This window comes from Hemicordylus capensis, chromosome 6, assembly GCF_027244095.1.
Source record: "Hemicordylus capensis ecotype Gifberg chromosome 6, rHemCap1.1.pri, whole genome shotgun sequence".
Taxonomy (NCBI): Eukaryota; Metazoa; Chordata; class Lepidosauria; order Squamata; family Cordylidae; genus Hemicordylus; species Hemicordylus capensis.
Window position 1 is genome coordinate 27,278,971 of NC_069662.1, and position 20,599 is coordinate 27,299,569.

The 20,599-nt window shown below is 44.4% G+C and overlaps 1 protein-coding gene across 1 annotated transcript; it reads right to left on the minus strand.

Moving 5' to 3' along the window:
* Window positions 1-725: 725 nt before the first annotated feature.
* On the minus strand, window positions 726-20,212 carry LOC128331026 (vomeronasal type-2 receptor 26-like). Its single transcript, XM_053264392.1, has 6 exons — window positions 19,983-20,212; window positions 18,847-19,138; window positions 9,743-10,609; window positions 7,794-8,021; window positions 4,209-4,335; window positions 726-1,747 (listed from the first exon to the last, which is right to left on the minus strand). Exons 1-6 carry the CDS (start codon window positions 20,210-20,212, stop codon window positions 849-851), a joined length of 2,643 nt encoding a protein of 880 aa, XP_053120367.1. The 3' UTR covers window positions 726-848.
* Window positions 20,213-20,599: the final 387 nt, after the last annotated feature.

A 20,599-nucleotide genomic window follows, 5' to 3' on the forward strand; every position in this document is an offset into this window, starting at 1 on the left:
ATGAAAGTAGGTATGTCATATTACCAAATTCCTCTTTTACTGTAATTCATGATGAAACACATGGTTGCAGACTGCTTCTACTACCACAGGATTAGATTTCACAAGATATACAGATTTCTACAGATTCTTTGCATTTTAAAAAAAATTTACATTAGGACTTTGTGTTGCATTATCACACTGCTTGTTTGGGTAAACTTGAACACATGAAAAAAACATGAATTCAAATACAATGTTGGAGGTGAAAAAAGACAATATGGGAGTTTTAGTGGAAGATAACAGAATGATAATTAAATGGAACTGTAGAGACTTTGGACAGAACAGAAACAAAGACATCCATCCCTCCTAGATGAGAAGTTATCTCTATTACTAATGAAGTTATGTTTTTGTGAACTGGAAAAATTGTTCAGTGAGTCAATGGTACAATGGAGAGATATTAGAGTTGTATTGTGTGCATTTATATCTTTTTCTTATCTGCATATTGCCCTGTGATTAATGAAGTTTTGATTTTTGCAGATCTCACAGTTAACAGGTGGGGGTGAACTAATTGGAAATTTACTATGGCAGCTAAGAATTTTCCTGTTTGATTAAAATTGCCATATTAAATCTATATGATTTATCCACAAGGTTCTCAAGTATCGCTACTACCAGAACCCAAACATCTTTCATTTAGTACAATTCTTAGGAAGCTGTGTGAATAATCATTCAACTATGTAAGTCTCAAAGACTAGAAGGAAGATAAATTAAAAAGACAGAGGAGGATGGGAATATAATTTCTCTGGTTTGCTTCCAGCCAGACATCACTATTAAAAGGAGAACAAAAGGAAGCACCCACAACACTTGAATTCTTGCTAATATCTCCTTATTAGCTGATCCTTGGTGTTCAACCCAGGCTTAAGGATAATTATGTAGCATTTGGGGGAAAAGATGCAACCCAGTAAGCCAGCACTAGAGGCCAAGATGGCAAAGATCTCCACGGCCACCATGTATTTTCCTTTGGTGCTCAGGTAAGCTGGAATAAAGGACAACCAAACACTGCAAAAAACCAACATGCTAAAAGTGATAAACTTGGCTTCATTGAAACTATCTGGCAAATTCCTGGCCAGGAAAGCGACAGTAAAGCTGATAACAGCCAGAAATCCCAGATAACCTAGAACACAGTAGAACATTGTGATCGACCCTTCATTGCATTCCACTACAATTTCTTCAGCCACAGAGTGCATGTCCAAATCTGGGAATGGAGGAGCAGTACATAGCCACACAGCACAAATACTGACTTGAATCAAGGAGCAACCAAGAAGAATAGAGTTTGCCAATCTTTTCCCAACCCATTTCCTCATTCTGCTCCCTGGCTTGGTGGCCATGAAAGCCAGAACCACAGTGATGGTTTTGGCCAATACACAAGAAACAGCCACTGAGAAGATTATTCCAAAAGCAATTTGTCGTAAATAACATGTCATTATCTTAGGCTGCCCAATAAATAGCAGGGAGCAAAAAAAGCAGAGGAACAGGGAGATGAGCAGAGAGTAGGTGAGGTCCTGATTGTTTGCTTTGACGATGGGGGTGTTCCGATTCTTAATGAATATTCCAAGCACCAAAGCTGAGATCAGAGAAAAAGAGGAAGCTAATAAAAGTAAAGTGATCCCCAATGGCTCTGTGAATGAGAGAAAGTTCAGATCCTTGGGAAGGCACTGGTCTCTGTTCTTGTTTGGAAACTGATCTCCTGGGCATCTGGAGCAATCATCCATGTCTGAAAATGGAACAGAGCCCATATCATTAGAGCCCAATTATTAATAACAGATATATTCTCTTCAACTTCTTTTTTAATTTGTTCACTGACATCCAAACTAATGCTGCACTAGTGCAAAGATGATGAATTAGTGCAAGGATGAGTTAGCTACTTCCACTAACTCTGGTGCTTGCATTCCAGATTACTGTTCCACTGTCACATGAACTCTGTGAAGAGCTAATAGTTAAATAACTGGTTCTGAAAGTTCACAAGAAAGATCCTGCCTATGAAAAGCAATCTAATTATGTTTAGTTGTGTAAAGGGGTTGCAAGAACTGGCCTGTCCACTAGGCAGACCTAGGTGGTTGCCTACAACACTACTTCTTATGGGGGGGCATAAACAGTGTGCACCAGACTATAGTACTGCCAGTTATTCTTTCTCTCCCTCTTGTATTGCAGCCCTGAAGTACTGCACAGTGGTGTAAGGATGTAATATGTAAAACTACACCCTACTCCTGAAAGGGCCTGTACATTCTGTACCCCAATATCCATAGTCTTCTTTGCTCATTGCACTTCACCCCCACCAATAGACTACTAGTCTCATAAGCTGCACCCCCTCTCTTGAGTATGAATTGCCTACGGCAGCAGTCATCTCCAAAAAGAAATTGTTTCAAACTGGATTTCCAAATTCTCAGCAGGATCTCTTCTTCTCTGAATTGTTAGAGTTTTGCCCCCATAATAGATTGGGAACTGCCGCCAACTATATCCTCAAACCTGTGCTGACTAATCATTTGACTCTGAAAATGAACAGCCTGCACATTTCAGGTTAAGCCATTTGTAGGGATAGTGAGGAGAGTGATCACTGTCTATATAGTAAATCTAGGAAAGAACATGAGGCTATTCTCACAATCACCAAAAGGCAGGCCAAGGGAGCCTAGCCCGCTTTTTGGTGATCGTGAGAACCACCGGGCTCACAGGTGAGCACGGTGTGCTCAAAGCGAGTAACCTGCTTAGGTAGTCCTCCCATTAGACAAGGTTAGTGGAATAAGCGCTCCGCTAACCCCGTCTTTCCGATCATGTGTTGCTGCTCCATGCCACGGCAACACACAAGGAGACCCCCACCGGGAAGCTGAAACCAGCCTCCCACCCCTGGGGGTCTCTCCAGGATGCCCCGTGTGCTTGCGTGGGGCATCCTGGAACTTCTGGGTGCCACGTGGCTCCCAATCCCTGCAGCCCCCACTGTCTCCGTGACAGAGCCGGCAGTTGTGTGAGTGGCCGATCTGGCCGCCCAGGGCTGAAGCCTGGATCGTCTGCAGGGAGACCTACAGAACCCCCTCCGGCGACAGAGCTCTGTTATTCTTATAGCCCTCTCTCCTGTCCACCAGCACTAGGAAAAGCACAGCACAACACAGAGGTGCAAAATGGCTCTTGTTTTGTTTTTTAAACCAAAGTGGTAGCCAGTTAAAAAATAGTGAGGATCACAGACCTATGGAATTTTCTCACTGTAAAAAAAATGACTCCCCTTTCCAAGATCTAGAACAGGGGTGGACAACTCAAATGCCTTGGTGGGCCAGAATCAATCATGACTTGGTATGTCGGGGCCAAGCTTAGTTTCAGCACATTAATTATTACATTTAACTCAATCATTTAAAATATTAATTAAAGGCAGAGGGTTGGAGTCAGGCGTAGGAGTGAGGGGAAAGAGGGATGGTGTTAGTGGTAGGGTGAGGGATATTAGGTCAAATAGCCAACCACATTGAACCACTGCTGTTGATCAGCATAACAGACCTAGAGCTCTTAATAGCTCCTGCTGTTGCTACAGGATATTCTTACTTGGGGCCAGCAAAAAAGGTCCTCATGGACCAGATCTGATCCCCAGGCCTTATGTTGTGCCGGCTGGATCTAGAAAATATGAGAGAGAAATTAGCAATTGTGTATGCTCCTGTCAAGCATTTAGGGGGCTTGTGTGGTTGTTCTGGCAATAGGATCTAGCAAGCTGTCTGAAGGGTCCTGTCTGCAGATACTTTATCAGGCCTAGTCCCGGGCAAAGCCTCTAGGCCTATAATAACCAACTGGTTTACTCACACTTTCTGGATATTTCCAGTGCAGATACAGCAGTACTGCCACCATGTGACACTCCCATCTTCACTGTCAGAGAACACTGGACATGAATCCACTAAAAGTTTCTTTCTTATGCAGACAGGACACTTCAGACTAGAGATGTGCACAAATGATTTTTTAAAAATGTGTTTCAAATTTGAATCGAATTCCAAAAATTCATTTCAAATTTGAATCAGATTTGAATTCAGGCTGGTAATTCAATTCAAATGAGAATTGAATTCAAATCAATTTGACTGTGTTTTGGCACACACACACACCCTTTTGAGGTGCCAAATGGCTCTCATATCAAATTTGAATCAAATTTTGAAAATATGTACATAATTCAGTGTTTCAACGATAACACTGCAGACTATACCTCTTACCATTCTGGTCTGAAAATTTCCCATCTGGACATGGATTACAATCATAGCAACAAAATGGCTTCCCCTCCTTCTTTTTTCTGCTGTAACCTGGATGGCAGTTGTCATTACACACTGAAAGAGGCAGAACCTGTTCATAAAAAGCAGACAAAATGAATGGCTGTTCTACTGGCTGTACAAAGTAGTTAACAGCAAAATTGCTTACTGGGGGATGTTATCTCCGTGGAAGCAATCATAACCTAAGCCCTATTCAGACATTATAAATAAGGAGGCTGTACTTGTGTACGGTTGTGCCCAAAGTTCCATCTAGCACATCAATCCCTTAGGCTGATCACATAGCTTGAGCCAACCAGGGATGCTGCTGAAACATATTAACCTAGAAGTGTCATAGCCTGTGGGGTGTCCATCTTTAAATATTGCTGAATTTAAACCATTTTCTATCCATCTATCCATCTATCTATCTATCTATCCATCCATCTAGCTATCCATTCATCTATCTATCCATTAAACCATTTTCTATCCATCCATCTATCTATCTGTCTATCCATCCATCCATCCATCCATCCATCTAGCTATCCATTCATCTATCCATCCATCCATCTATCCATCTAACTATCATGTTTATATACTGCCTGATACATACTTCTCTAGGCAGTGTACACTGTCCAAATTGCAATATTTGGACAAATATTGGCAAATATCAAAACAAATAAAACAGTTTCACAGAATAAAAATAATTCAGAGTCAACAAAACAATTTCACACACAAAAAATCCAGTTTAAAATTATTAATTAAAAGCCTGCAGAAACAAGTGTGTTTAAAGGGTCTTTTAAAAAGACATCAGAGATTAAGAAGCTCTCATTTTGACAGGGACTGCATTCCAAAGCCCTGGGGCAGCCACAGAGAAGGCCCGGTTCTGAGTTACCACCAGACAAGCTGCGGCAACTGTAACTGGACCACCCCAGATGATCTTAATAGGTAGCAGGGTTCATGACAAAGAAGGCAGTCTCTTAAATAATCTTTACCTAAGCCGTTCAAGGCTTTATAAGTAATGACCATGTCAGACTCCCAGGGGATGAGTTGGGCTCCTAGCCCTTGTTGAACTCCAGAATGAATGGAGCACCCCCAAAAAGGCCAGCCTCAGGAACAGCCAGGGGAGAAGGTTCGTTTGTCACCTGAGTCCTCCTCCTGGCTTTCTGCATTCAGCCAGTTTCCTCCCCTGGAGAACACCTGGCTCCAATACTCAGAAGCAGCCCCTAATTATCAGCTGCCTTGTCTTTAAATACCCCAGTGCAGAGCTGACAGGGCCTACTTCCAGCCCTGCCCCCTTCCTGACCTTGCTTCATGTTTTCTGCCTCACCCAACCTAGCTGTCTCCCTACAGCTTTTTGCTGCAGCTCACCCTGCCTTGCTCTCCCAACCCTACTGGGATCCAACAAGCCTGGGCCCTTCTCATCCCAACTGCCCCCTAAAGGGAACAAAAGCCTCAGAGGTGGGATGCCATGCCTTTCTCCAGACTGCACATGACTACCCAAGTGACCAGATAACATGGCATCCTGACAGACCAGCACTTTGTATTTAGCTTGGAAACATATCTCTACCCTTGGCCAAACAGGTGATGCCGTCCATGTGTTGGCTCAGTGCCTAGTCACTGTCAGGACCTGGATGGGCCACAACAAGCTCATTCTTAATCCCTCCAAGACTGAGTTGCTCATGTTCAGTTTGCAATCTGGCCAATTGTCGTGCATGAGTTTATCTCTTGACGGGGTTGCGCTTCCCTTGAGAGACACTGTGATCTGGGGATCCTTCTGGACTAGCCAGGGGCATAACTATAATAGGTCAAGGGGAGACAGTTGTCTGGGGGCCCCCTGCATTGGGGGCCCCCAGAGGCAAGTCACATAGCAATAGCAATAGCACTTATATTTATATACTGCTCTATAGCTGGAAGCTCTCTAAGCGGTTTACAATGATTTAGCATATTGCCACCCAACATTCTGGGTACTCATTTTACCGACCTCAGAAGGATGGAAGGCTGAGTCAACCTTGAGCCCTTGGTCAGGATCGAACTTGTAACCTTCTGGTTACAGGGCAGCAGTTTTACCACTGCGCCACCAGGGGCTCACATGACTAACTCCCCCAGCCACACATCTGCCCGGGCTTCTTTCAGTTGTATTCATCCTCTGAAATTGATGTGAGTGTTAAGACCTGGAGCTACCAGAACAACATGTCTTTCTCTAGTACCATTAAATGACTTGCATCGTCCACAATTTACAAACCCCTTTTTAAAAATAGTTTAGGATGATGTTCTATTGTGGTACATAGGTTACACACACACACATACAATTTTACAATTTTTGTTACCACTATCCAGCCTCATTTAAGATTTCTTTACTTCATGAGCTGAGCTTCAGTGGGGGGGGTGGGATTTTAAAATCTTGTCTCTGGGCCCACTCCAACTGTGCTACACCCCTGGGAGTAGCAGCTCCTCTTTTTTAAAAAATTGTTGAATTTATATGACAATAAAAACATTAAGCTCAAAATATAAAACAAATCTAATTTAAAAACTATAAAATACAAGCATAAAAACTATAAATGGATAAAAACACATTGAACAGCAGGTGAAGGCCATGGCCAGGGGTGCCTTTGCACAGCTTTGGCTGGTTCGCCAGTTACAGCTGTTTCTCGACCTACAGGCCCTGGCCACATTAACTCATGACTTTGTTACCTCTCATTTGGTTTACTGTAACACACTCTACCGATGGTTGCCTTTGAAAATGTTTTGGAAGCTTCAACTAGTCCAGAATGCAGTGGCCTGCCTCCTCATGGGTGGCCGTAGATTTGATAGTATCACAACTCTGTTATGGTTGTTGCACTGGTTGCCTATTCACTTCTAGGTCCAATTCAAAGTTCTGGTTCTCACCTACAAAACCCTTATGGCCTTAGCACTTGTATATCTCTGGGATCACCTCACTCACCTGGTTGTATCCTATCCTTCTCAGCTGATCCTTCTTAGTGTCCCGGGGCCTGGTATAGTGTGTGAAGCCTGGGCCCATAGGAGGGCCTTCTCTGTGGCCATCCCTGTTCTTTGGAACACTCTCCCCGCCCCAAATTGTTCAGCCCCCTCCTTATTTGCTTTTAAGGACCTTCTTAAGACCTACCTATTTCGCAAGTGTTTGATCTTTAATTTTTTAAAAAATTGTTATTGGTATTGTTGTTTTTCACTGCCTAGAGTCTTTAGAGGAGGCGGTGTATAATACATTTTCAATAAATAAATAAATATCGGCAGCCAGTGCAATTCTTTTAGAATCAGTGTTAGATGGTCCCTTCAGGTTGTCCCAGAGACCAATCTGGCTGCCTCATTCTGTACCACTTGTAGTTTCCAGACTATGTACAAAGGCAGCCCCACTTAGAGTGCATTACAATAGTCAAGCCTGGAGGTTACCAGCATATCTACTAGTTTTGAAAGGTAATTCACCTCCAGAAATTAGTGTGTCTGGTGTAGGAGCCAAAGCAGATAAAAAGCACTACTGGCCACTGCCTCAACCTGAGAAACCAGAGAGAGTTTTTAGAAGCCATATTCAGACCCCACCTCATTAAACATGTTGTGCCATGTGATGGCCTCCTCATAAATGGTGAACTGTTCACCCTGTACAGTCCGTGGATTCATCCTTCCTACTTTCCTTTTTAGCAGAGATTGATTTGGTAAAGTAACCCAATTGATAATATCAAATCCAGATGCTAATTCACCATTCTCATCAAAAGCCACGGTATCCCCAACACTGTTGTTAAATGAGATGTCCTTCAAGAAAGGGTGAAGCTAGATTAGAAGCGACAAAGGAAGATTTTATGAGAGTCTGATGATGATGAAAAGAGACATGTTTGCGTGTTTTAGAAAAATTCTTTCATATTTACAAGAAATAAATCCAACTAGCTAAACCTACACAGAGCATCTGTGCACTAGTACTTAATTACTCCCCTCACCCCCTTCCACAGCCCCCCTTACCTCAGAGATCTCTCCACCATCACCTGATTTTCACTCCTGCTCCTCCTCCTCCATCCAATTACTTCCATCCCCCTCACCCCTCTTCATCACTCCTCCATCCCCCTCACCCCTCTTGGTTACAGCTGCAGCATTGCTGGCACTCATTGGCCAAGCTTTGGCTCCCTATCCCCAGACACGACACCACCCTCACCTGAGACACGCTCATGCTCCTCCCCACAGAAGCAGCGGCGGCGGCAGTTGAGCAGTCCCTTGTTTGCTGCTGCCACCGCCATGGCCACTCATTCCCCTCAGGTCGCTGACAGGCTGGGACCTGTCCCTTGCCTGCCTCCTCCAATGGCCTCGGTAGCCCCAAACAGCAGCAGAGTTTAATTGAGCTCTTCCTTGCTGCTGCTGCCGCCGCCGCCATTGCTGCTTCTTCCCCTCAGGCTGCTGAGAGGCCCATCCCTCGCCCTTCCTTCTTTATCTCTCTCTTCCCCTCCTTTCTTTCTCTCTCTTTCTCTCTCCTCCACTCGCTCTTCCCCTATGTCCTTCTTCCCCTCCCTTCTCTCTCTCTCTCTCTTTCTGAGTTAACAGATCTTGACCATTTTGTTTCCTTATCAAACCCATACAGTGGCAGCCTCCTTCTCCTGAAGGGGTTCTTTCCTCCCTCACGACCCCTGTCTTTGCAGAACCCTGCCCACTACCCTTATAGAGAGAGAGATTCAGCTCCTCTAGGAACATCTCCCGACCAGTAACAATTGTATTCCAACTGACTTTAACCATCATAGTCTCCTCCTCCCTATCTGCGTATGGAATCTCCAGTGCCCAATCACCACAGTGCTTCTGCTCATGAACTCTCATGAGAGCTGCCATGCACGGGATTAGCCACGAGTATGCCTTAGAGAATTATATGTATAGATACTACACTCCCCGCCCCCAGCTTTATTTATTTTATTTTTTTTACTATTTTTGTTGTCAATATGACTGCTCCAGAGGCCATCCTTGAAGGTTGTGCAGCATAAAAACCCATACCAACATTACCTTGGGGGTGTGAGAACCTCTGTGGTATATCACCTCCATATACAGTTTTGTTAAGCACTTTAACCCTCAGGGATATCATAAAATTTTGTGTTCAGAATTCTGCAACTACATCTTCCAAGTCAGGATGAACTTTAATGAGGTGAAGTGCCCTGTGGCGCTTCAGCCATCCCCCCCCCCTTGTAATATTGTGACATTGGTATGGCAAGTACCTACACTAGCAGATTATCCCATATCTTCTGGGCCTTCAAATGTTAACCTGGACAGCGGGAGGCAGGAGCCATGCACTGAAAATTTGCCTAACTTGGTCCACAGGAAGAAAAAGGATAATAAATGCCTTCAGTTGTGGACTTCTGTGGTGTCTTCATCTAATAAGGGAAAGGAGACATCTGAGTGTGGGAGAAATTGACATTTTTAAAGAAAAGGGAGTGTTCTGTAGAGACGTGCATCATGGGCAGTATGCAACCATACAGCAGAATATCCACGATGAGCGAAGTGCTTTGGATGGGAAACATTACCTGCCAAGGTTGGAGACTGGAAGGATCCAGCAGACCTCGATCAACAAATGTGATGAAATTTGGCTTCGATTTGTATATCTTATGTAAAGTTTGTGCAATGGCATAGACAGCATTGTAGACACTGTAGCTTTGGCCAGTCATACTCATTTCAAATAGAATCCCAGGGAGATTCTCCAGCTTCTCTTGGCCAGTGCAAGTATCACTGCTCTCTTTGTCCTCATTAGAATCAGAAAATAAGCAGTTGAATGCCTTTTCCCAGAAAACTCTAAAAAAAGCATCTCCTTTGTGCATGTTAGGGTGTTGGATCTGAAGGAAATTATGAAACTCTAGGACTTCACTAGAATGAATTGCAACAGATAAGGCACCATTGAAGATTTCTATATCAAAGTACCTTTGCATTGTTTGGAATGAGAAATCCCATTGGGCTGTCATAATCCACACTTTGCCCATCGAAACTGTTGAAAGATCTTCTAACATGGCAGAGAGATAGATCAGCCATGTCAAACAAGTTATGATTTGAGGCCTTGCATTTACAACATATACTTTAACTTTGGAATTGCTTATTGAAATGGCTTTTACATTCAGGGTTTCTATGGAAAGTAACATCTCTACGGCTTGAGCTATGGCTGGGGTTTTTTCAGTGAAAGCTGTACAGATGCCATGCTGGGAAAGCATTGGCATCAAGGTCTGGACAAACCTTTCTCCATTCTCATCATCTGCAGTTACAATCCCAATCCATATCCATCGGAAATGCAGAAGTAGATGGACAATTCCAGAATACTGATATTCTTCATTGGGGACCATCCGATAGAAAGAAAGGAGCTGGGTTTTAGCCCTCACCATTGGAGATAATGTACAATATGAAATCTAAGAAGAAAAGAAATGTATTTTCGCAATGTGAAGCAGCAATGATGTTGAATTGTAATCAATCATTCTAGGTATCTGAAGAAATAAAACCAAAAAGCAGATTTACTTCTCCATTTGTATTTTTTTCTTTTGTCACAATTCTCCTTTTAGGGAATTCCTTCTTCGGCTTGCTGCTAGGATACTAGCATTGAAATCAAGGAAACAAGTTAAGACAGGGCTCTTTAATTTCAATGATGTTCATGTATGACTATATTTGTTTAGATCCAGCCCTAGATAATCTTAGCTGACTTTATTCTACATGGAAAATATTAAAGAAATGTCCATTTTCTTATATTCTTAGCATGTGCAAAGAATTTTATCACAGTGTTATTATGCTAGTTATGCCATACTTTCCGTAACTCTAATATCATGTAGGAATAGGTATTCAAACTTTTAAATGTATGGGTCTCGGAGAAGACAGGTCATTGTTGATAACTGAATAATTTATTCTTTCAGAACTGTCAATTAAGCACTCTATATCAATAGGTATTTATTTATGCATGTGGGATAACTTTTTCTTCAATTTTTCTCACAGAGTTTAAAATGAGCCAAGCTATTTCCCACCCTTTTCTGAACCTAAGCACCTTATCTACTCTCCAGTGTCTCCACCCTTGTCACCAGTACCCAGTCCAACTAACTTTTCCCAACTGTCAAATCATAACCCAAATCCAGCCCTCCAATCACTATCCTACTCTCAGTCTACTCTTCCGAGTTGTTCTCCACTTTCACTCCAGCCATCTACCATGGCACTTCCCTAAGGAGGCCATGAACCAATTGGGGTACATCCCTAGCTCAAACAATAAGTGTGGCAAGGAAGCAATTCTTTTCTACCCGTATTGCATTCACAAGCTCACACCTGCAAATTCAGAGTTGTGAGAGGGCTAGTACAAGCCCGTTCTCCCTTGAATCAGAATTTGGAACCTTAAATTACCCATTGTGATGTTTTTAATGAGTGGATAAAATCTCCCATATACAGGCCAACCTAGACTCAAATCCCTCAGTTACAGCAGTGTCTGATGAGGAGGTGTCCAACAACTCTTCTTATGTGGTTAGGTTGAATCAGTTTCAGTACGTGACTCCTGAGGATGTGGACAAGCTGCTTGGAATGGTGAGGGCTACCCTTGTTGGACATAGCTTATACTATCTAGCAGGAGGGTTGTTATAGAAGGCTTGGTAGATATTATAAATGCTTCTCTAGGGGAGGGCGGAATGCCTCTTTGTCTTATGAAGGCAATCATTAGACCTCTTTCTGAAGAAGCCTGCATTGGATCCCTCATAGTTAAGAAACTATAGGTCTGTCTCCAACCTTCCATATAGGGATATGAAAAACGTTTTAGGCACAGAACGATCTGTGCCCGCAACAGCGAATTTTGGGTGATTCGGGGCCGAACTGAATCACCCACGAAAAGATCCGAAAAATTTCGGGCATGAGCCGAATCACCCGAATTTCGGGCCCGAAAATTCGGGTGATTCAGACATCCATTTTTTTGCCTTCTTCCCCCCCCCCCTCCGTTTTGAGCTATGATGTCTATTTGAATTTCCCGCCTTTTTGCATAACACTGACTTCAATGCAAAAAGGTTGGATGTGACGTCGGCTCGAATTTCGGGTGCCAGGGGCAAAATGGTGGGGTGGGGTAGCTTCCTTGCCCCTTCCCAGCACTACCAACAACCTCACCCAGCACAAGGATACCCCTTTCCCCCCCGATGTGAAGCAATACACCCTTCATGGGGGGAAACCTTAAAGATGTGTAAACTTCAGAAATTCACCAAAAATCAGCCCTTTGCCCAATCCATCTGCAATTGGGGTGGTAACCTCCACCCATTAGGCACTACCACACCACCCCACTCTTTTGACCCAGATCCCACGTTATGCCCCCATCTGCCCCAAAGACACTAAAACTTCATAAATTCACCAAAAATAAGCCCTTTGACCAATCCCCCTGAAATTTGGGTGGTAGCCTCCACCCATGGGGCACTACCTCGCCACCACACTATTTTGCCCCTGGGATCTGTTTTTTTACCCGAATCGATTCAGATTCAGATTTAATCCGAATCCAAACCGAATCAGGGGTGATTCGGGCACAGAACATATTCGGGCACAGAACAGAACGGGGGTGATTTGGTTTCGGGTCCCGAACCGAATCGCAAAAAACCTGAATTGCACACCCCTACTTCCATAGCAAGGTAACTGATAGGGTGGTAGCCTCCCAGCTCCAGACAGTCTTGTAGGAAACTGATTGTCAAAATCCATTTCAAACTCACTTTCAGCCAGGTGATGGGTTGGAGACTTCCTTGGTTGGCCTGATGGTTGGCCTAATGGATGATCTCCAATTATGAATTGAAAGAGCCCATGTGACAGGCAGTGTGACTCTGTTGGTCCTTTTGGATCTCTTGCTGGCTGTCAGTACTATCAACCATAGTTTCCTACTGGAGCATCTGAGGGGGTTGACATGGGAGGCATTGCTTTGCAGTAGTTCCACTCCTACCTTTCAGGCAGATTCCAGATGGTATTCCTTGGAGACTATTGGTCTTCAAAATATGAACTTTTATATTGTGTCCCTTAGGGCTCCATACTGTCTCCAATGCTTTTTAAAAAATCTACATGAAACCACTGAGAGAGATCATCAGGACATTTGGTGCATGGTATTATCAATATTCTGATGAACATCACATCTATTTCTCCATGTAAACATCATCAAGTGAAGGCATAATCTCCCTAAATGCCTGCCCGGAGGCAGTGATGATCTGGATGAGGGATAACAAATGGAGACTGAATCCAAATAAGACAGAGGCACTTATTGTGTGGGGTCAGAACTCTGGAAACAAACTTGATCTGTTGGTTCTGGATGGGGTCACACTTCCCCACAATCAACATGTACTCAGTCTGGGAATGCTTCTGGATCCAAACTTCTCCCTAGTGTCCCAGGTTGAGGCAATGGCCAGAGATGCTTTCTATCAGCTTTGGCTGATACACCAGTTGCATTAATTTCTTGAGATAAATAACCTCAGAACAGTGGTACATCTGCTGGTAACCTCTACATTTGATTACTACAACACACTCTATGTGGGACTACCTTTGTACATAGTCTAGAAACTGCAGTTGGTACAGAATAGGGATATGCAAACTGGCTCGAATTCAAACCGGTTTGGTTTGAAGGTTCAAACTTGTACCAAACAGGGCATTGCATTGGTAATGCCAGTCTGATTCAAACCAATCTAGCCCAGTTTGGTTTTGGTTTCCATTTATTTCCCTAACCTTTTCCCCCAACCTGCTCCAGCACCCCAGTTTCCCTTCCCTCCTTCCCTTTCCCCACCCCTTCCCCATTCCCACAGCCTTTTCCCCTACCAGCTTTTTCATTTATTTTCTTAGTGTTTATTTTAAGTTGTTTGTTTGGGCAGGTGATTAGCTGAAAAGCTTTTCATTCTGCCATCCCCCCACCCCCAGCTGTGCCAGCCTGCTGCCTCACTGGTCTGGGATTCCTTCCCTTCTTTTTTGTCCTTTGACCAGTGTGTGAGGCAGATGATTCAGGATGAAGAGGGGTAAGTCAGTACTTTTCGTTGTCCCCTTTTCCTCCATTAGTGGTTTGTAAATAGGGCCTCCTTTCATGTTTTGGTGTGGTCGAGGTCCACAAGCTGGTGCTGGGGTGGGGGGGGGAGGGAAGACACCATCCTGGGGTCCCACAGGTCCCCACTGGTGAATTATTTTGGCCCAGGTCAGATGGTCGCACGAAGGCTCTCCTACCCAGAGCAGTCTGCTGCCACTGAACCAGTTCCACCTGGACCAGTAGTGGGTGCATCAGGTATGTCACCAGTGTTGCTGGCCCATGTGGAGCCTGGTGGTGCAGGGGGCTCTCTGCTGTCTGTGGTAGGGGTGGAGGAGGGGGAAAGAGACTTGATGGCTGGCAATGCAGCCAGGTATTCCTTCCCTCTTGCAGCCCCTCCAATGCTTCTTTTGCCACTCAGTGCCCCCCCCCCAATGATGTCCATGTCATGGCAGAGTCCAGTGCTGTGTCCTCCCAGTCTGGCTCTGGGGATTAACAGTCTGCTGCTGAGGTGGAGGGGGCTGCCCTTCCACTGTTGCAGCTGGGCCCTTCTTCTTCCACGCAGGGTGGAAGGGGGGTTGGTGATGGTGGTGGATGAGCACCAGCAGCCCGCCTATGTCTGTGGTCACCCAAGAGGCCTAAGACGGTGCCCAGGGCATCTGAGGCACCGTGAAGATGGTCCATGAAGATGCCCCAACCACTGCTCGCTGTGTCTACTGCAGGGCACAGGTCAGTTGGGGCAAGAATATGAAGTATCTGGGTATGACCTCCATGTGGCAGCACATGCGATGGCATCACCCAGATCTCCTTGCCTCCGCTGGCAGCACTAGAGTATCTTGTGTGCCTGCGACTAGTGTTGACAAGGGTGGTGCACCAGCTTCCATGAAGCATGGGACGCTGCCAGTCAAGCAGTGGACACAGTCATCAGGCACCAAGCAGCCTGGTCATGTGGATCCATGTCTCCTCACCCACCTGATAGGGGAGATGATGGCCACTGACAACCAACCTTTCCAGGTGGCTGAGAATTTTGGCTTCTGCCGGATGCTCCAGTCCTAGTGCCTGACTACACCATCGCCTCAAGGATTATGTTCAGCCGGAATGTATTCCCCTCCCTGTACAGGTGGTGCAGGGAGCTCATGTCAGCCATGCTGTGTGTGGCACTGGCTGGCATGAGTGTGCATTTCACCACTGATCTCTGGAACAGTGTGAGTGGGATGCATGCTGCTTTCCTGGCCTTGACTGCCCACTGTTGGGGTCCGGAGAGAGAGAGAGAGGACCTCCAGTGCTGCCTCTGGCTCTAGCGCATCCCACCCTGCATTTCAGCACAGGTGGGCCATCTTACACATGGAGACTTGGGATGTCAAGCACACCAAGGAGGAAGTGGCAGCCGTACTCAGCCACCGAATAGAGGAGTGGATCGGCAGGTTGCCACACCTCTCACATGGACTCATTGTGATGGGCAATGCATCAAATATCACCACCACAGTAGAGTCAGTGATAGGGTGTGTGAATATATGGTACATGGCACACATGCTCCACCTGGCTATCAGGGATGCCCTTGGTCCCAGGGAAGCAAAGGTGACTAGGGAACAGGGCTGCCCCATGCCAGTTGCTGTTGCTGCCATGGCTGCACTTGTGGAGAAGTCCCGCAAGATTGCAGCCCACTTCCACCAGAGTGAGAAGTCCAGGCACCTGCTTCGCAAGCGGCAGCATGTCCACAGGCTTCCACAACATCTCATCCCCATGGATGTAGATATCCAGTGGAACTCCACCTTTCTCTTGTTTCAGTGCCTGCTGGAGCGGAGAGTGGCCCTCGACAACCTGGAGAGGAACGAGTCCTTGGGCATGTGTGACCTATTGAATGCAGAGTGGAAGGTCATGTCCAAGATGGTGTCAGCACTCAAGCCCTTCCTGTTTGCCACAAAGAGCTTGTGTGATGACACCACTCCTCTGAGCCAGGCCCTGCCTGCAGCTCTCCTCCTGGAAAAGCTAATGGGTGAACTTCAGAGTTCACTGACCACACCAGAGAGGTGTGCTCCGGCTGGAAGGCTGAGGGCCAGGGTTATCGACAGGCTGGTTGGTGTGCTGGGTGAAAGGGAGGAGTACATCCTTGCTTGTTTCTGTGACCTAACCATCAAGAGTAATGTTGTGTGCCCCAATGACTTGCCCAGGTGGAGGGACTTCCTGGTCGAGCGCATCAGGGAGGAGGAGGTCATTAGGACCTGCAGCAGAGACCAGGAGGGTGGTGAAAGTGCACCCCCTAAGTGTGTGTGACCCACACTCAGCAGCATTAGTGTGGGAGCCCCAGCGTCAGCTCCTTCCCCTTCTTCTTCCAAGTTCAGCAGTGCGGCATCACAGGAAGCTGTGCCAACGCAGTAGGCATTTCCTTCCGCTAAATCAGCCCAGTGGTTTAAGTGGGTGTGCCTTGGCACCTTGCTCGGTTTGCGGGAGGCTCAACCTACCAGTGCTGTGCAATGCATTGCCCAGTACTTGGAGGAGCCTGTGGAGGAAGACCCAGCATTGGACCATGCGCAGTTCTGGGCAACCCACCACCAAGTCTGGTCAGACCTGGCGGTGGTTGCTGCACACCTCCTCTCTTGCCCACCAGAAGAGTGTCCAGAGTGAGCGGATGTCCAGAGCGAGCAGGTGTTTTCACATGCTGATGACGTGGTAACACCCGCTCGGTCCTGGTTGGACCCTGGCTAGGTAGAGCTGTTGGTCTTCCTCAAGGTGAACCACCCCCTGATGGGCTACCCCGAGCTGGAGGTTGAGCTGGGTGAGTGATTGGCCCATGGTTGTCCCGTGGTGCTGGTCACCTGCCTAGCAGCAGCTTCCACTAGTCCCTCCCCTCCCCCCTTCCACCTTCAGCTGACAGCCTTGCCAAGTCACAGCATGCCCGCTACTAGTGCTGTGACTTGGCAACTGATATAAGCCCCCCCCCCCCACTGGTGTAACCTGATGCTGAACTATCCCTGGTTCCACCTGACCACAGTATTCGGGGGGCTTTGGGCACACACACACACTAGGCAGCAGTGGTGGTTTGTGCCAGTGTGGCACATGTGTAAATATGTAGATTTTTTAAAAAAGTTGATTTTTGTAAAAAAAAGATGAATTTGTAAAAATGTTGATTTTTTAAAAGATGATTTTTTAAAAAATGTTGATTTTAAAAAGATGAATTTTTTAAAAGCTGATTTTTGAGAAGATGAATTTTTTAAAAGGATGATTTTCCATTTGTAAAGATGTCGAATTCTGCTGCTTTGTGGGTTGGGAAGTGGGACTGCACAAATGTATGTCTGTAAATATTTCAGTGTGCGTAAATATGTGCTTGTGTAGTTAGAAGTTGTATGTCCATGTGCGTATGTATGTGTGTGGAAATTTCTTTTGTAGTGTGTGTGTATGTTGTCAGTAGCGGTATTAGAGGGTTTTCCTTTCCTTTCTATAGATAGTGTTTTTGGTCTGGTTTGTGTAGATAGTTGTTGATGGTGTAAATATTACTGTATAGCTGGATTTGTATATATTATATACTTGTGTAATGTGTAATGTATATATGTATTTGTGAATTGTTTTTATTGTTTTATTGTATACACCTCCTCTCTTCCCTCTCATTTGGTTCTGCTGACACACATGCATGTGCACAAACCAGACACGCATGCACCAGCCACAATGAGTATGTGGTCTCCTGCCACACCACATCGTGTGTGGCCTCCAATGACCCGCCTCTGAGCTGGACTTTCCTATACCTCTAATTTTTTCTGAGCCCCCCTCTCTTCCCTCTCATCTGGTTCTGATGACACGCACACACATGCACACCAGACACTCATGCACTGGTCTGGCAGACATGATTGATGAGTAAGTGGTCTCCCGCTAAAGCAAGTTTTATCTGTGTGACCTCCGACCAGTCTCTGAGCTGGACCTTTCTCTCCCTTTAATTTTTTCAGAGCCCCCCTCAGAATTCACAGCAATTAAGGGCACACACTTTTCTAGTATATGAATGGGAAGAGACTCCAATGCATTTCAATGGAAGGAAAAAAATCTTTTAAACAATTATTTAAATTAAATTAGAAACAATAAATCCTACAAACTTGGGGCTGCCTGGGATGGTCTACAAATTTGATAAATAAACAACAACAACAAAAGAAATACAAATTGTCAACCAATTATCATGATTATATGGAGCAGGCCTCCCCAAACTGTGGCCCTGCAGATGTTGCTGAACTACCACTTCCAGCATACCCAGCCACAAAAAAATTGTGTCTAGGGATGCTGGGAGTTGTAGTTCAGCAACATTGGAGGGCCGCAGTTTGGGGAAGCCTGATATAGAGCAACACCAAGATTACTGATGTTGGTTTGTGTCCCAAAATAAATCTGAGATTCCCACCTTGATTGGGTTCACAAAATCACATTAACTTGGATTACTGACTTTAAACCTAGATACATATGACTTTGTGAATGAGACCAGTGAAAAGTATAGAAAAAATTGCTCTGGATATTTTCTTGAGAATCACTGATCATTTTCCTGTAGTTAAGTCTCTCTCTGACTTCTTCAAAACACACACACACACAAACCAAAAAACACAAGTTAAAATTTCTGAAAATACAGTAAAAGAATGTACAGTTATACCAAATTTGGAAAATTTTATGTCACTTTCAGTTTACCTGTGGAATCTTGTATGTGCCCAATATAGTAGCAATATGAAGGGAGATGTCAGAGTTACGTCCCCCGATGACAGCTATCAGATTCTTTTGCATGTCACATTTAAAATTAGGGACAATCCTTTCCAAACTAGAAAGAAGTTTCAGCGTGTTCTGATGAGTCATCCTTGCATTTACATAACTGTCATAAATTTGGAAGCCCAGGCTGATATTTGGTAAAAGCTTGGGATTTTCATTTATCTCCTTCACAGCAAATATCAAAGACAGAACTTGCTGGTAGTTTTTTGGTACTGAACTAAAGGAAGAGTGACATCATGCATTAGATAGATATTCAACCCTTCTCTTGTATTATCTGTTTGAAAACATGTCTTAGTGTACACCATTATGTTGCAAATGTCTAAAAAATTGATTTGGTTTTAATCCAAGGAAGAAAGTTATACTGAAGTACCATTGCAATGGTACTTCATATATAGGACATATATTATGCTCTAATCATAGCCTCATAGTTCATACCCAAACTCATATAATATTTTTGAGATGTTTTGTCACTTCTAATGCTAAAGAAAATCATTTGTTTTTAAGAGGAGAGTTATGGTGCTTAAAATGTTAACTAAAAAGCATGGAAATTGCAAGTCAAGGTAATTACCTTAACTTCCATGCCATGAAAACAGTAAAGGCTCAAAACATTCTCCTACATTATGCTAACTTTACAAATGTTCCCTGCACTTTGAAAGACCACTTTCAGCTCATCAGTGGCCCAGAGCAGGATGCATCCAGGCAGGAATTTAACATATGTAACTGTCCCATGCACTTGCTAGAGATGCACAGGATAAATTTCTGCCTGATGCATCTCTACAAGGCACAGTGCATCCTCAAAATGACACCTACAAAGTAAATGTTCAGGTAGATATCCAGCAGGTCTAAAAAATCCGTCCAAATTAACTTTTTACAGATACACCTGATGGATTTATGCCAGGTGCATTTTGACATTATTCCCAGCATCCCTCCTATTACAATAGTAAATGTATAAATAGAACCAAGGCATAGAACAGAGTAGGAGAAACACAATATGAGGAAGAGATACATACATATTTTGGAACATTCAGGTTACAGAAATTTTAAAAAAAATATTTTCTTACAGAACTTGATTTATGAATTTTGTTTTGGGGTGCTCACTGAAGACTATTTCATCCAACATACAACCAAACTGAGTACCAATCATTCCAATTATTAGGTCTCCTGTCTGATAATACTTGTGCAGAAGCTGGAAGATTTCGATCCTGGTACACATAGCAGAAGGTACCTTGGGCTTTGTTGGTGGAAACTGTAGCCAAAGGATGAAAAGCAGCAAAAGAAATACCTCGGACATCCCGAGGCAAATATGGACACAGAATGTCTAGTTTCTATCATCCACCAATTCTCTCATCCACAGTCAGGTTGGATGTAACACCCTTCCTTAAGTAACTCTAATAATGGGAAACTGCCAAAGGTCAAACTGATACTGTCCTCCCTATTCACAGTCTTTCAACCTTGTTGTGAATGGCACAGGTATATATTATTCACTGTACTATTGATTGTGATTGATACCCTAGAAAATCTGTGGAGAGTTTTTCAGAATGAAGAATTTCTCCTAGTATTCTGAGATAATTACAGGTCTCATAACTTTCACCCCAGGGTATTCTGCTGCATGAGATCATCCTTGAGGCAGAAGAGGAGAAGAAAACATGTTTGCCAGAATGCAGTGTAACTATGCTAG

Excerpts from the sequence above, each read along its gene's own strand:
- LOC128331026 (XM_053264392.1), bottom strand. The coding sequence starts at position 20,212 with ATGTCCGAGGTATTTCTTTTGCTGCTTTTCATCCTTTGGCTACAGTTT. Across the intron at positions 10,610-18,846 it reads GCACATACAAGATTCCACAG|ATTTCATATTGTACATTATC; the intron begins GTAAACTGAAAG and ends TTTTCTTCTTAG. Across the intron at positions 4,336-7,793 it reads GGCACAACATGTTTAATGAG|GTTCTGCCTCTTTCAGTGTG; the intron begins GTGGGGTCTGAA and ends TTTTATGAACAG.